This window comes from Balaenoptera musculus, chromosome 3 (assembly GCF_009873245.2).
Source record: "Balaenoptera musculus isolate JJ_BM4_2016_0621 chromosome 3, mBalMus1.pri.v3, whole genome shotgun sequence".
Taxonomy (NCBI): domain Eukaryota; kingdom Metazoa; phylum Chordata; class Mammalia; order Artiodactyla; family Balaenopteridae; genus Balaenoptera; species Balaenoptera musculus.
The window spans coordinates 169,331,746-169,348,028 of NC_045787.1; the positions used below are offsets into that span (position 1 = coordinate 169,331,746).

Sequence of the window (16,283 nt, forward strand, 5' to 3'; positions counted from 1 at the left end):
ATGACCACCCGACCAGGGGTGGCGGGGCAGCTGGAGAGGGGGCCGGTGTGGCCGATGTCCTAGCACCCCCTCCCCAGCCACTTGTCAGCACCGGCCCGGGCCTGCAGGGTCAGCTCAGCCGCACCCTCTCCCCTGCCCCTGCGCTGGCCGCGAGGAGCCCCCGCTGAGCTCCCGGCGCGGACCCCACTGACGGGTCCTCGTCTCTCCCAGGAAGGACGTGGGCGCCCAAGTGTGCCGGCCTTCTGGAAGCCTCCACACCCAGCTCTCACGCCAACACTGCCGGGGCCCGAGCGTCAGGAGGCCCCACTTGGGGCCATGGGAAGCCCGCCTGCCTGGGAGAGGCCAGGGGTCTGCCATCCTCTCCCATCCCCCAACCCAGGGCAGGATGATGAACTTCAGCACAGGCAGGCTCCCAGCGCTGTGACACGAAAACTGGGATTCCGATAAACCAAGGCCCCAGACTACGCTCGCCCGACACGCTTTATTCAACACCGCCCACAGGAGCCTCCCTCGGGGCCGCGGCCTCTGTGGAGGGGCCTTCCTGGGGCCCGTGATGGCCTGGCCCCAGGCAGTGTCACTGCGGCCTCTGCAGTGCAGCGTCTGCGGTCCTCAGGGCTTTGTGCTTTGACTGGACTTGGAAGGATGCAGTCAGCCCGACCTCCTGGGCCAGCGTCCTTGGAGGGAGTGGGCAGCGAGTCTCAGCCCCGAGGGGCTCCCACTGCCACTGTCGCCCCGCCGGGCAGGCCACGGCGGCCCAGGGTGTCTGGCCAAACGAGGCAGCAACCCAGGTCCCTCCCGACAGTCACGGCCACAGGTGTGGCAGGGCTGGGACAGGGCTGGCGGTCCCTGGGGCCGCACCGGCCCAGGGTTCGTGTCTCCAGGCTGATGGAGGGGCTGGGGGCCACCCCAAGGGCATTCCTGGGGCTGAGGGAAGGGGGCTGGCCCGGGGTCCACTCAGGGTAGCTCCCAGTCCTGCGTGCCCTGCCCGGTCCTGCGTGCGCCAGCTCCCCTGGCCCGGGGCACTTGCTGCAGGGAGGGACAGCACGACTCTGACCGCCTCCAAACCCCATGCTCCACAGAGGCCGCTGCCCAGGCCCAGCCAGGAAACGCGCCTGGGATGGGGATGCAGAGGCCCCAGGTGGTGGGAGGCCCCACACCTGCCGGATCAGCGCCACTGTCCCTGTTCTATGGGGCAAGACCGAGGCCTGGAGGTCAGCCGGTGGCGGCGCTGGCCTGGAGCCTGGCCCGAGTCCGGCCGTGAGCAGTTAGTCCTCTGTCCACGGCGCCGACCATCAGGCTGGGCTGGGCTGCAGACAGCGAGGTCTTCAGGCGCTGAGGCCTGAGTTCCCGTCCGTGTGCAACAGACAGAAGGTTAAGCAGCTACGTGGACATCGGCCTCGCCTCTACCATGGGTTTTACTGAAGGAAAATGTCCGGGTTGTGCCATTTGCTCTTGGGAGCGCTGTGCCCGCTGGGTGGGCCCCGGGGAGCCATTGTGCATCCCCTTCTGGAAGGGCTGACGGGCAGTCTGGGACACCGTCCCTCACGTGTGCAGGTCGGGAGGGGAGACTGTTCCGCAAGTGTTTCTCCAGCCCCGCGGGGAGCCTCGCAGGCGGCCCAGTGGCAGCTGTCCTGTGCGAGAGGTCCAGGGCAGCAGCCACGGGGACCAGGCTGGCCCGAGTCCAGCGTGGAGCCATGACCCCAAGGAGCAGCTATGGGGGGTCCATCGGGCGAGAGGCCGTCCTTCAGCCGTGTCCCCGTAGCCCAGGGGAGGGGACACGCCTGGGCAGGGTGAGGGCCGAGTCTGCAGGTGGCCGAGTCTGCAGGCCGAGTCTGCAGGTGGCCCACGGGCGGGTGGGGCCCGTGCAGGGACAGAGAGGGCGCCATCAGTGCCTGGCGGGCCGTCCTCCTTGAAGACAGGTGCTCTCGGGAGGCGCCCGGCCCAGCACTGCTGCCACTGGCACAAGGCAGGTCCCAGAGACCCGGACCACCCCTCACCCGTGGTCGCTACCCGCGCGAGCTGGAGCCTGGGACCCGGCCAGTGCCCGCTCTAGACGTGCTCCATCTCCTGGTCCTGGTCGGGCCCCTCCTCCTGGTCCTCGTCATCCTCATCCTCGTCGGCGCCCACCCTGTCCAGCGGCGCCTCGCCGTCCCGGGCCAGCTCCTCCACGTGGGCCAGCATGTCGGCCATCAGCGCCTCCTCCAGCCGCTTGCGGACCTGCTGTACCAGCTCTTCCTGCCTCCTGGGGACACAGGAAGACCCGCTGGCCAGGGCACGTCCCATCTCTGGGGAGACGGGGGTGCTGCGGGCGCCCCGTCCAGACTGATGCCCCCGCCCCTGGCCCCAGCACAGCCCGCAGGCCTTCCCCAAATCAGCACCGCTGAGAGGGCGGCTGCCGGCCTGGGCCAAGGACCCCTGTCCCCTCCCTGCCGCCTCTACGCTGCCCCCCTCAGCACGGGGACCTGATTCTGTGCCTGTCGCTCCCCTCCACCGGCCACAAGTCCCTCCTCCCGGCAGGACCACAGCCACTGCCACTGCTGGACCTGACACCTGCGGTTCCCACCTCACTGACTTTCTATTTCTGCAAGTTGTGCTTTAAAGATCTGCCTGGACTTTTCAGACAGTCGTGTTCTTTTCCTGCCCTTTCCCTAGGGATGAGCCCTGTGCATACACGTATGTGTACGTGCACACGTGTATGTGTGTACGTGTACATGCATGTGTATACGTGTGCGCATACGTGCAGTGCATGTGTGCATGTGTAGTGTGTGTGTACCTATGTACGTGCATCTGTGTGTACGTGTGTACACGTGTGTGTGGTCTCACCGCTGTGTCCTCGCCTCTCTCGGGGCACAGGGCTGCCCTCTCACACCCACCTGGCTTTTACCTGCAGTCCCGAGACTTCCCCCCACAGTACTCGAGGCGCGGCTGCTCTGCCTTCCAGCCCCTCCTGTGGGTTCCTAAGCCCCCCGCCTTCTCCCAACCTCAGCTGTGCACTTATGTTTCAAAGCTGAATACGACCCATGTTCTACCCTCTCAGCACCTCTAGATGTTTCCTGCCCAGGAGCCACTTCCAACCACCTTCCAGGAGGCCCTCCCAGACAGCTCCACCCACACCCGGACACCACCCATGGGGTCCTGGCCAAGCGCAGGCCCAGCATCCAGGACCCAGGACACGTCCCGCTTCCCCTCAGCCCACCCTGCCCGGTCCTGCGTGCACCAGCGCCCCCTGACCCAGGGCCTCACAGTCCACGTGCAGCCCCGCTCACGGGAGCCGTCGCGGGGCCAAGAGCCCCGTCCTCTCCCGCCCCCGCAGGCTGCCCCACCCCCCAGGCGCCCGCCTGTCTGAACCGAGCCCTCCCCCGGCCACTTCCACATCACACCTGGACACTGGCGGGGGGGGGGGGGGGGGGGCTACCTGATGTCCTCGTCAGTCACCATGAAGGCCTTGCAGAGCGGCTGGGCTGTGTTGAGCCACACCCCGGGGTTCTTCTCCACGGCGGCTGAGAGCTGCCCGGTGATGGGCATGGTGCTGGTGTGCAGGGCGCTGGCGATGGCCGAGAGCAGCGTCTCATCCGTGCAGCCGGGACCCACGCCTGCCGGGCAAGGGAGGGTGGTCGCCGTGGGCACCAGCCTTGCCCCCTCAGCCCCGATTTCATCCTGAACCTCCCTTTACAGCCGACCCTGCCCGGTCCTGCGTGCGCCAGGGCCTCACAGCCCACGGGCAGCCCTGCTCAGGGGAGCCGTCGCAGGGCCAGGAGCCCCGCCCCCCAGGAGTCTCCCTGTCTGAATCGAGCCCTCCCCGGCCATTTCCATGTCACACCCGGACGCTGGAAGGGGGCGGTCACTCCCACGAAGTACAGGCAGACAACTACCCTCTCAGGGACAGCAGGGATGCTTTTATGGCGCGGCAGGGAAACCAGACCCCCGAGTGTTTTCAGGACCCCGTGACCAGACGCGGCCCCAGCGTCAAGTGCAGCCCGGCTGGCCCCAGGCTGGGGGAGCACGGGCCTCATTCCTCCTCCATCTCCCCCCTCCCCCCCGCAGGGGGTCACCTTGCAAGCCCTTGGGGAGGTCCATGGTCTTCACGAGCTCCTCTGCGATGTCAAAGGCATTCAGGCCGCTCAGCTTCTTCTCCCAGAAGAGCTGCTGCCACACAGACAGACGTCAGGCCGACAGGATGGCCAGGCCACCTGCTCCCACAGCAGGCGACCCTAGGCGGCCGGGATGGGGGTCTCAGTGTGACCTCTGACCCCCACATTTGCTGGGGCTGCTCGCGCCCCAGGGTCCTCGCAGGGCAGAGAAACCCCAAGCCCCGTTTCCGGCAGGATGAAGACCCAGGATGTCAGATGCGCCATCGGACAGTCTGTGGCTCCCCTTCACCCTGGAGTTGGGGGTTGGGAGGTCCAACCTCCACCCCAGGCCGAGCCACGGGCCCAGGGCAACAGCCCCGGCCGACCCCTGCCACAGCCCGAGCAAGCGCTGTCCGTGGGCACCGCCCGGTGCAGACAGGGGACCCAGGAGCCCCCGGACGGGCAACAAGCTCACACCCTCGACTGCACCTCCAGACTCTGGGGAGGGGGGCGACAGGCAGCCCCACAGGTTTCTGACCTGTTACCTAGAGGGCTCCAACCCAAACGGCACGGCACCCAGGGTGGCTGCCCATGGCGGGGCCCATGCCCTGCAGGGTCCCTGAGCGTCTCCCCCTCTGACGGCCACGGCCCCCTGCTCTGGCCTAACACCTCCACAGCCCACTATCTACCGGGAGTTCGTAAAGATGCATGAAAACGTGGCTAAGGCTCAGTTTTTGGAAAACAGATCACAAAACTGCATTTGTGGGATCTTATCAATCTGTCCAAGACAGTGGCCGGCCCGAGGAGGCCCAGCATACGCGTGTCGGGCGCTGGTGCCCGCAGGACCATGCCCCGGGGTGATGGCTCCTGACCGTGGCGCTGGGGCCCGGGGCCCACGGACTCAGCTCTGAAGAGTGGACCAAGTGCCGGAGCTCACCTGACGGGGCTGCTCCACGGCCTTCTGTGGGTCGCTCTTCACCTTGTTGCTGGGGTGGTTGGTGATCTTGGTCACTGGCTGCTTGAAGATGGACGCCGTCTGCCTGACCGGGAGGGCCGTGTTCAGGTCGGGCTTGCCCTGCAGGGTCGGGCGGGGTCCTCAGCGGGCTTTCCCCGTCAGCGAGAAAGCCGTGCCCCACAAGGGGCTTCGGGGAACAGGCCCCGGTCACCAGCACACCGCGTGGTACCCACGGATCCAGAGGTAACGCCAAGCCCAGGCCCAGCTGCTTCGCTGCCCTCGGTGCGGCCGTAGCGGGGGCTCCAGACACACACCTGCCCCCTCTCACCACCCCCCGCCGTCCCTCTCACCTCCCGTGCCTCGTTCTCCGCAGAGCACGGGCCTGGGGGCGCCCTGGACACCTCTGTTCTGCAGCCGGGCCAGGGAACAAAGTCCCCCGAACACGCGTCCATCAGAGACCCGCAGGCACATTGGTCACCAGGCGCCCAAGTATGGACCAGAGCCGAGCCGCCTCCCAGGCCCCGTGCCCGAGCCTCTCCTGGGGACAGATGATGGGCGGTTTCCTGTCTTCTTTCTGCTTTTCCACAGCTGCTGAGCTTCCCCCAGTGAGTAGCTAGGCCTCTAACTCCAGGATGGGGGGTGAGCCCTACCCAGCAGCGGTCGGCGTGGGCTCACCTTGACCTGGCTCGGGGAGTCGTAGCGCACCCGCTGCCGGCTCTTGTTCATCTTGCCCATCAGCATCTTGCCCGTGCGGAAGTCGAAGGTGCTCAGGTCCATGGAGCCGCCCAGGTAGCGCGCCAGCTGGGGCTTGCTCCGGAACTTCTTCCCGCTCGGGCTGCGGACACAGCGCGGTCAGCGGAGGAGGGGGCCGGGGGGAGGGCCAGGCCGGGCCGGTCCACCCTCTCCCCAGCACAGCAGATGCCGAGGCCGAGAGCAGGGATGGACGCCCCGACCTTCGGAAGGATGGGGCCCAGCCCTGGGAGCCTGGCTGGAGTTTCTGGAACATTCCAGAAACAGAATCTGGCCGTGTTCTTGAGAAAAGACCCAAGGATAGCAGGTCCATTACAGCATTATGGACCTGTCCTGGGGGGGGCTGGGCTGTAAAACCTCGGTGTTGGGGCCAGGACACCAAAGAGCTGCCCAGGCAGGACCTGCTGGGAAAGCCTGAAACCTGGCTGTGAAGCTCTGCGATCCTGCTCACCCCATGGACCAGCGCAGGGGACTCGCCTTTCTAGGAAAAGCTAACGCCAACCTCTGCTGCCGTGCAGACTCAGAGCTCACGCTACAGGTGACCAGAACGGGACCCAGTGAGCATTAATGATGACACGTCCCCGGGCACGGGGACTCCTGCAGCCACTCTGGGAAACAGTCTGGCAGTTCCTCTAATGGTTAAACAGCAATTCCACCCCTAAGTATCCAAGAGAAATCAAAACACATGTCGACATAATAACTTACACCTAATTACTCACAGCAGCATGACTCACTGCACAGAGTGAAAACAGCCCAGATGTCCCTCCACACACGGGAGCATCTCTCAGCCATGAAAAGGAGAGAAGCCCTGACACTCGCCGCAACGTGAATGGACCCTGAGAACACGATGCTCAGTGAGAGAAGCCAGACACAGAAGGACACACAGAGTGTGATTCCACTGATGGGAAACGTCCAGAACAGGCAGATCCAGACACAGAGAGTGGGTTCCTGGTTGTCAGGGACTGGGGCTGCTCTTTGGGGTTATGGAATGTTCTGGAATTAGAGGTGATGGTTGCACAGCCCTGAATGTACTAGGAACCAGTGAGTGGCACACATGTAGCCTCCAGCAGGCCTGGCACCCGTCTAGGACGTCCCTGTCACTCTCCATCTGAGGCTAACAAGGGCCTGCACTTTGCTGATCTCCCCTGAGAGCCTCTAGGCTGAGCCTGAATTCAAGCCAGCACACGCCCGCCCCCTCCAGGTGTCCCTGGGCACTGCGGACAAGTGGCAAAAGCGGGAAGAGTGGAACCCATTCCCGCCCCACCAGGGCCTCACCTGGGTCAGGGCCAGCCCCACCACCTTGGGTTCTGAGACCCCCGTGGACTCTTCTGGAAGATCCATTTTTCCGTTATGCTCTGTGCTGGCTGACGTGAACGGAGTCTACGTGCCTGGAGCAGCGGAAAGGACCCTGAGTCCCGACTCTGGCTCCAACTATGGCCACAAAGAGGGCCAGGACCCTGACAAGCACTCGCCAGCACTTCCTGGCCTCCAGTCACCCCACCTGCTGCTGTTCTGCTTTAAAAAATGCATAAGGACAGGGAAACAGAAATGCAGAACTGTAGATTAGGGGCTGGGGAGCAGGGTTAAGGGCAGAGATAGTTAAAGGTCTAGGGCTCTTCTGGGGGGAGGAAAAGGCTCTAGCTTTGACCGTGGTGGTGGCTGCAGCTACCTGTGAATTGTACGCTTTACACGGGTGAACAGTACGGCATGTGACTCCTACCTCGATAAAGCTGTCACAAAAGTGAACGCAAGACAGAGAGTGGATGGGGGCTACGAGGAGCTGGGGAGCTAATGGACACAGGGCTCATTCTGGGGTGATGAGAACGTTCCAGAACTAAAGAGTGGTGATGGGTGCATGAAAACTGCTGAATTGGACACTTTTAAAGACTGAATCGTATGGAATGTGAACTATACCTCAATTTTAAAAACAGGTTTTGCAGATCTGTATTGGGACAGAAAAATGTCTGAGTTGTTTTATCCAATGAAAGAAAAAAACTTCTGTAGTAAAACCACACGTGTAGAACAAAAATGAGCCCTGTGGCCTTTCTACGGAAACAGGCCTACCCGGTGGAGTAGACAGGTAGCCAGAAGCCGGGCGGAGGGCAGCCCTCGGCTGAGCCGCTGAGTCGGTGGGACCCTGAAGCACTGGGGCCGTCATGGGGATGGAGCCAGCACCAAGCGTGGCGCCCAGGGCCTGGGCCGGATGCAGGGCTGTATGAGGGGTGATGAGCGGGTGTTGACCCCAGGCCTATAAGGAGGCTTGTAACCCAAGATGCCCAGTGAGGCCCAAACAGCAAGATGAAGCTGGTTCTGGCCAAGCTGAGCCCACTGCCCAAGGAAGGGGGGTCAACCTGCCGAGCACCTCCTGCTTTCCTGAGTATTTGCACCTTTAAAATGACCTCTGGGGTCTTCCCTGGTGGCGCAGTGATTAAGAATCTGCCTGCCAATGCAGGCGACATGGGCTCGAGCCCTGGTCCGGGAAGATCCCACATGCTGCAGAGCAACTAAGCCCGTGCGCCACAACTACAGAGCCTGCGCTGTAGAGCCCGTGAGCCACAACTACTGAGCCCGCGTGCCACAACTACTGAAGCCCACGCACCTAGAGCCCACGCTCCACAATGAGAAGCCAACGCAATGAGAAGCCCACACACAGCAACAAAGAATAGCCCCACTCGACGCAACTAAAGAAAGCCCGCGTGCAGCAACGAAGACCCAACGCAGCCAAAAGTAAATAAATAAAATTAATTTATTTATTAATTTATTAAAAAAAAAAAAAAAAGACCTCTGGGACTTCCCTGGTGGTCCAGTGGTTTAAGCCTCCACGCTCCCAATGCAGGGGGCGTGGGTTCTATCCCTTGTCAGGGAACTAGGATCCTGCATGCTGCAATGGTGCAGCCAAAAAAAAAAAAAAAAAAAAAAAAAAAGCTCCGGTAAGTCCTCTCTATTCCACGCACCCCAAAGAATGACGCTAACTTCCAAGTCCTCAACTTCTTGCCTGGATTGTAAATGTCAGGCAGGGAGATGATTTTTCCAAAGTAAATGCTCAGCTGTAACCAGATGCTCCGCCCCCATCTCCCAGTCCTGAGGGCCAGGTCGCCAAGCTGGAAGGGCGTGTGGGTGAGTCCTACAGAACGGTCTGTGAGGTCACTCCACCTCTCCTTCAAAGAACACACTGGCTCTCTCCCACTCTCTGGACTAGCAAACCAAGGTTCCACATCCCTAGGGGCAGGGCTAAGATCCAAGGACAGGTCTGTCTGACTCAACAGCACTGGAGACCTGCCTTCCCTCTGCATTAAGGAACCAGGAAGGGACTTCCCTGGTGGTCCAGCGGTTAAGACTCCATGCTCCCAATGCAGGGGGTCCAGGTTCAATCCCTGGTTAGGGAACTAGATCCTTATCCCGCAACTAAAAGATCCCACATGCCACAACTACAGATCCCGCAAGCAACAACGAAGATTCCACGTGCCACAACTAAGACCTAGTGCAGCCAGATAAATAAATATTAAAAAAAAAAAAAAAAAAAAGAGAGAACCAGGGAAATCCATCTGTGCTCCCTGCTTAGTCACCTGGCTCGGCATCGGGTGGTGAGAAGGCCAAGGATCCACATTCCAGAAAACATATCACATCCCCCCCAGACCTCCGACCTGCTGGGACAGGGTAGGTCACCCACACGAGAGACCTGGGAGTGGCACTGGGCCCCGCACCCCGCATCCTGTCTCAGGCCCTCACCTCTCATTGGAGCCGTGGGAAACCTGAAATTCCATCTGTCCAGCCCCAGTTTGGAGCCCTTCCCTACCACCAGACCCCTATGCTCGGGGGCGGGGCCTTGGAGCGGTGTCCCACTTGACAGAAGCCCGGAGAGGTTCCCAGGCAGGTGGGGACAAGAGGTGAGGCGATGACGGGCTGGGGCCCTCTAGCCACGCTGGCCCCGGTTCAGCTCCTGAGCCTCCTCACAGGCTGCTGGCGCTGCCTGGACTCTCCTCCTGGCTCCACTGCCAGGGCTCAGCTCTGTGCTGCCTCCCCAGACAAGCCCTCACTGACCGGCCCCCAGCTCGACCAGGCACTCCCATCATCTGCCCCTCACAGACCCCTACATCTCTCTGCATATGTCATCACCTGTTAACTATGAAAGCAACGGGGTGATGGCTGGGGCACCAGCTGTCACCCAGGAGGGGAGGGCCCAGGTCTCACTCCCAGCTGAATGGCCAGGACAGACACCCAGCATGTGCTGCAGAGGCGTCTGTTAAATTAACAAAGGACTAGAGGAACACAGATCTGCCTCAGTCTTTAGACCTAAACGGAAGAAGTGAGAACACAAGTGTGCTCAGAATTAAATGAGGGGAGGTGGTGAGAGGCCTCTTCACGCACCCAGAAGGAAGCTTTTCTTAACAGCCAGCGAGGGAGTGACGTCACAGACAGCCGCAGTGAGGGGGAATACACACGTTTCCCTAAGAGATACCGATCGTAACCCCACTATTTCATGCTTGACATTACGGGACCCCAGCCAATTACAGTACACACTGGAGGGCCACCAGCACTCTTTGGACACTAGAACCTGAGCTTGTCCTGGATGAGCTGCCATCCTTACCCTGCTCACTTCCTTCACTCCTCCCAAAACGGGGACAGCAAAGGCCCAGGACCTGCTGCACACCCCCCAACACCTGGCAGGCATTCAACACGTGGCAGGTGTCCCGCCTGCCTTTCTTTTGTCAGAGTTCTAAAGCAAAGGGGAGGGAGCCATCAAGCCTGGCTCAGAAACAAAAGCATCTTCCACCAGTCAGGAGAAGGAAAAAAAAAAAAAAAAAAAAAAAAGGAAGGAAAAGGCAAACAGCAGGTGGTTGACGGTCTGGGGCTGGGCTTCCAGCCGCCTACTGATTCTGTTTCACTGGGGGGGGGGGGGGGGGGTCCCTGCCACCTCTCTCAGGCCAAGGGCAGCCCTCTCTCCAGTTTGGGTGAGGGAAGCTCACAAAGGCCGCGTCCCCGGTCTGGCGACTGGAGAGGCCACTACCCACGGTGCCCAAGGATGGGGGAGGGGCGGCTCTTAAAAGACACGCACCTCCAGGACCAGGCCACCCTGTGAAGGGCCCAGGAACCTGCATCCCTAGGCAGCCCTCCCTGGTCCCCCAGAGCGAACCCTGCTCCCTGAAACCCGGGATCCCCACCCGACCCAGGCTGCGCGCGGCCCCAGGAGCGCCCCACGAGGACCAAAGGGACAGCCCAGCCCCCACCCCCGCCTCCCAGCGGCGTCTGGCCCGCGCCGGGGTGCCCCTTGCCCAGCCGGCCGCTTCGCCGCGGCCGCCGAACAAAGGCCGCCACCAGCCCGGTGCCGGTCCCAGGGCCATGTGGCTGCGGGGGGAGCGCAAGCACACTGAGCGAGGGCTTCGCCGGGCACGCACGCGCACTGGGCTCGGGCCCGTCGGGCACGCACGCGCACTGGGCCAAGCGCCCGCCGCGCGCCGGCACGCACGCACGCACGCACAACGCACGCGCGGGGCCCAGGCCGCGGCCCGGGTCGAGGCGCCCAGGCCGCCGCAGAGGCCGCTGGGAGGCGCCCGTTGGGGCCCTGCCCGGCCGGCACGTTCATTCACCTATAGTAAAAGACATCCCTGTGGCCGGCCGACAGCCCCGACCTTCTGGGCACTTCTTCCCTCTCCCAGCCCTGCGGGAGCGCCGGGCACTCCCACCTCTTCCGCTCCATCGCGCCCGGCTCCTCGGCCCGCCGCCGCCGCTGCCGCCCGGACCCCCACTCGCCGCCGCCGCCGCCGCCTCAGCTGCCTCCGCCGCTGCCGCCGCCACTTGCCGCGGCTGTTCCGGCCCGTGGGCCTCCGCCCTCCGCCCCCAGCCGGGCGCGCGCCGGCTTTGCCGCCCTTTCGGCCCCCTCCCCGCGCTCGCCAGCCCCCGCTCGGGGGGCCCGCTCCGCCCACCCGCCCGCGCGCGGGGCCCCGTGCTGCGCAGGCGCCGCGCAGGTCCCGCCCCTCGGCGGCGGCGCCAATCAGCGCGCGGCCTGAAGGTGGGGCCTGCGGCGGCACGCTGCTCGTCCGCTCCGCGCCTGCGCCCTGGGCCGCCCGCAAGTGGCTGGTGGCCCCTGCGTGCCGCTGCGCTGTTCGCCTTGGTCTTTCTCCTGCGCCTCCTCCGAGGCCCCGTCTGTGTCCCGGGATGCCCGTCCAGTGCCGGACCGCCATCCCGCCGCCTCCCTGGTCTCGTCACTGGCATCCGCGTTTAGGGTCACTGTCGGTGACCACCCACCTCCACACCCCAAGGCCCACCCGACGCTTTAATGACATCTCAGAATCCGGCCCCCTCTTCCCGCCTCCTCCTTAGTCCATCCGCTTTCTGTCTCCTGGGGCTCCAGTCCCTTACTTGGGAATCTCCCGCCCCCCCCCCGTCTTGTGTCCCCTCCCCCTCCCCCAGGCCCTCTCCTGCCTGCTCTGCTCCCCCAGGGCAGAGCCTGGCCGGCCCAGGGCAGGTACTTCAGAAAAGACTGCTGAGTGAGTGGCCGGAGCTGTGGGCAGTGCCAGGAGCGGGCTGGGCCTCCCGACGGGCCTGTCCTGGCGTCGGGTCCCTGGGGGAGGGGGAGGCTGCGGGTGGGAAGGCCCTGGGCTCCCCCGAGGGCAACAGGCCTGGGCCGCGCACCTGGAGCTCCCTGCAGGTGTCTTCGCAGCCTTGGGGCCGCCCAGGTCCCTGCTCTAGTTGGAGGCGGGGCTTGGGCGGGACACCGAAGACCATGGCCCACAGGTGTCACTTGTTTATATTAAGTCCCCGGGTAAGTGCAACTTCTCAATTTCTTACGTCCCTTTCCCTCCTGGGTTCCCCAAGGGGTAGCTGGGCTGCTCTCCCACAGACAAAGGGCATCGTGGCCGGGGAGGCACCCTGATCGGCGAGCGATCACCCCGTTACAAAGCTGGTTCGGGGCACTGGATGCCTGTGTGCAGGTCAGGCCCAAACCCAGGGCTCCAGGACCTGGCCTTCCACAGAGGGCAGTGCTGGTCGCTGTTGTGTTTTCTCCCAGCGTGTGCGACTTCGTTTTCATTTAAAAATCAAAGTTGCAAAGATAGATGCGTGCATTGTAATCAGTGAAAGCACGTGAAGACGCTTAAAGGAAAAAGTTGTCAGCCTTCCTGTGACAGGAGACCCCAGCACCACCCCAGCCCTGCTTTTACTTCTCTTGAGTGCACACCCAGAGCTGGAATTACTGGATCACGTGGCGATCCTATATTTTAAATTTTTGTTTTTGTTTTTGTTCATTTTTTGAGAAGGGCAGAACATTAATATTTTTTTTGTAACTTTTATACAGTTTTCAAAGTGTGCTTTCCATTTACAGTTATTACCAAATATTGGCAATATTGCTCATGTCCTACAGTACATCCCTGAGCCAATCTTACACCCAACAGTTTGTACCTCCCACCCCCAACCTCCCACCCCCGACCCCTATCTTGCCCCTCTCCCCCTCCACTGGTAACCACTAGTTTGTTCTCTGTATCTGTGAGTCTGCTTCTTTTTTGTTATGTTCACTAGTTTGCTGTATTTTTTAGATTCCATAGATGACCAGTATCATACAGTATTTATCTTTGTCTGACTTATTTCACTTAGCGTAATACCTTCCAAATCCATCCATGTTGACGCAAATGGAAAAATTTCCTTCTTTTTTATAGGTGAGTAATATTCTATTATATATATGTGCCACATCTTTATCCATTCATCTGTCGCTGGACACTTAGGTTGTTTCCATGTCTTGGCTATTGTAAATAGTGCTGCTCTGAACACTGGGGTGCATGTATCTTTTTGAATTAGTGTTTTTGTTTCTTTTGGATATATACCCAGGAGTGGAATTGCTGGGTCATATGGTACTTCTATTTTTAGTTTTTGCAGAAATGTCCTTACTGTTCTCCATAGTGGCTGCACCAATTTACAGTCCCACCGACAGTGTAGGAGGGTTCCCTTTTCTCCACAACATTCTCACCAACATTTTTTATTTGTAGACTTTTAGATAATAGTCATTCTGACAGGTGTGAGGTGGTACCTTATTGTGATTTTGATTGGCATTTGTCTGATGATTAGTGATGCTGAGCATCTTTTCATGTGCCTGTTGCCCTATGTTTAATTTTTTGAGGAACTGCCAGACTGTTGTCCACTGTGGCTGCCCCATTTCCCATTCCCACCAGCAGCGAACAAAGGCTCTGATTTCTCCACATCCTCCATTGTTATTTTCTGGGTTTTGACAGTCGTATACCCACGGACGTGTGGTGTTGGATTTGACCTCATGGTTGGATGATGGAAATGCAACGCCTCCACCTCAAGAACCAGCCCCGCCGGTCTCACTTGCTTCTCAGGGAATCTGACCCCCTCGGGCCCAGGCTGACCCCACAGCATAGACAGTGGGTCTCTGGGTGTTACTTGGCCCGAGCCAAGGACTGTCCTCGAGGGACTGGTCCAGAGGCCTGACCGGGAGGGTGGCCGTGACCCAGGGTGCTGGTGGCAGACGCAGAGACGAGAGGCCAGGAGGCCTGGATGGGAGGGACGGGGGCTGCCCAGCTCCTCTCCCGTTGGGCTGGGTGCTGCTCCTTTGAAATAAACTCTTTGCCCAGGCCTGCTGGCCCAGTCCCCAAGCAGACGTCTTGTCCTGCCCGTCTCCACAAGGTGAAAGATAGAAATTAAACCAGGAGGTGCCATGTGAGGACCTTGAAAAGACTTTCGGAGGCAGGGTCTCTCTCCCCTGCAACTGCTGCCGTCGGGGCCAGTACATTCTCTGTGGGGTCATCGTGGGCACTGTGGGGTGTGGAGCAGCATCCCTGGCCCCGCCCACTCATGCCAGGAGCCCCCCCTGAGTCGTGACAACCACAGATGTCCCCAGCCAAGCGTTCCTGCAAGCTAATATGAGGCATTCATGGCACTTACCTTGGGCAGAAAATTTAGTGGGCGCCAGAAACTTCAAGATTAATGGCAGTTAATGCAATATTTTAACAATCCGAAATGAATGCAAAAAATCCATGATGAACAAAATGTCAAAAATTTTAATGAAGTATATAGTTAGTTGACTTACAATGTTGTGTTTAATTTCTGCTATACAGCAAAGTGACTCAGTCATACATATATATATTCTTTTTCATATTCTTTTCCATTATGGTTTATCACAAGATATGGAATGTATTTCCCTGTGCTATATAGTAGGACCTTGCTATTTATCCATTCTGTATATAATAGTTTGCATCTGCTAATCCCAAACTCCCACTCCATCCCTCCCCACCCTTGGCAATCACAAGTTTGTTCCTCTGTGTCTGTCTGTTTTTGTTTTGTAGATATGTTCATTTGTGTTGTATTTTAGATTCCACATATAAGTGGTATCATATGGTATTTGTCTTTCTCTTTCTGACTTACTTAGTATGACAGTCTCTAGTTGCATCCCTGTTGGCTGCAAATGGCATTATTCTTTTTATGGCTGAGTAGTATTCCATTGTATATGTACCAAACTTCTTTATCCATTCATCTGTCGATGGACATTTATGTTACTTCCGTGTCTTGGCAATTGTACATAATGCTGCTATGAACACTGGGGTGCCTGTAACTTTTTAAATGATAGTTTTGTCTGGTATATGCCCAGGAGTGGGATTGCTGGATCATATGGCAATTCTATTTTTTGTTTTTGTTTGGCCACGCCATGCGGCTTGTGGGATCTTAGTTCCCCGACCAGGGATTGAACCAGGGCCCTTGGCAGTGAAAGCACGGAGTCCTAACCACTGGACTGCCAGGAAATTCCCTATTTTTAGTTTTTTAAGGAACCTCCTTACTGTTCTCCATAGTGGCTGTACCAATTTACATTCCCACCAACAGTGTAGGAGGGTTCCCTTCTCTCCACACCCTCTCCAGCATTTATTATTTGTAGACTTTTTAATGATGGCCATTCTGACTGGTGTGAGGTGGTAACTCACTGTGGTTTTGATTTTCATTTCTCTAATAATTAGCGATGTTAAGCATCTTTTCGTGTGCCTATTGGCCATCTTTGGAGAACTATCTATTTAAGTCTTCTGCCCATTTTTCGATTGGACTGTTTTTTTTGTTATTGAATTGTAGGAGCTATTTATATACAAAATGTAAAAAATTTAAATACAGATTGAACAGTACTGTGCCATTTTAAAGTGAGACAAAATGAGGAAGATATGCCCTTTATACATTTTTTAAAGCAATATTTACTGAACACCAACCTAGTACAAGACATTGTAGGAAGATATTTTTATTTTATTTATTTAGTATTTTATTTTATTATTTTATTTTATTTTTTGGCCGCTCAGCGCAGCATGTGGGATCTTAGTTCCCCGACCAGGGATCGAACCCACACCCCCTGCATTGGAAGCAGAGAGTCTTAACCACTGGACCGCCAGGGAAGTCCCCCTTTATACAATAAGTTTTTATGTAGTTTTTGATGGTTAACTTTCCCCTCCCTGAACACTAAAGTGGTTGAAAAAGTATTGAAATGTTGAAAAGGATTTGTATGAGAACTCACAGAAGTTTAA

General features: G+C 58.9%; 1 protein-coding gene across 7 annotated transcripts; it reads right to left on the reverse strand.

Annotated features, from left to right (window-relative positions):
* Window positions 1-462: 462 nt before the first annotated feature.
* On the reverse strand, window positions 463-11,655 carry MBD3 (methyl-CpG binding domain protein 3). 7 transcript variants are annotated; one of them, XM_036846544.1, is made up of 6 exons: window positions 11,364-11,655; window positions 5,701-5,860; window positions 5,008-5,106; window positions 4,053-4,146; window positions 3,416-3,593; window positions 463-2,242 (listed from the first exon to the last, which is right to left on the reverse strand). In XM_036846544.1, exons 1-6 carry the CDS (start codon window positions 11,471-11,473, stop codon window positions 2,050-2,052), a joined length of 834 nt encoding a protein of 277 aa, XP_036702439.1. In that variant the 5' UTR covers window positions 11,474-11,655; the 3' UTR covers window positions 463-2,049. The 7 variants fall into 7 exon arrangements, with proteins under 7 accessions (XP_036702439.1, XP_036702440.1, XP_036702437.1 ...); XM_036846545.1 differs by having other exon boundaries at window positions 4,053-4,143; window positions 11,364-11,649; XM_036846542.1 differs by having other exon boundaries at window positions 5,008-5,145; window positions 11,364-11,648.
* Between the last annotated feature and the right edge of the window lie 4,628 nt (window positions 11,656-16,283).

Excerpts from the sequence above, each read along its gene's own strand:
- MBD3 (XM_036846542.1), bottom strand. The coding sequence starts at position 11,473 with ATGGAGCGGAAGAGGTGGGAGTGCCCGGCGCTCCCGCAGGGCTGGGAG. Across the intron at positions 4,147-5,007 it reads CCGTGGAGCAGCCCCGTCAG|CAGCTCTTCTGGGAGAAGAA; the intron begins GTGAGCTCCGGC and ends TCTGTGTGGCAG. Across the intron at positions 2,243-3,415 it reads GTGACTGACGAGGACATCAG|GAGGCAGGAAGAGCTGGTAC; the intron begins GTAGCCCCCCCC and ends CTGTGTCCCCAG.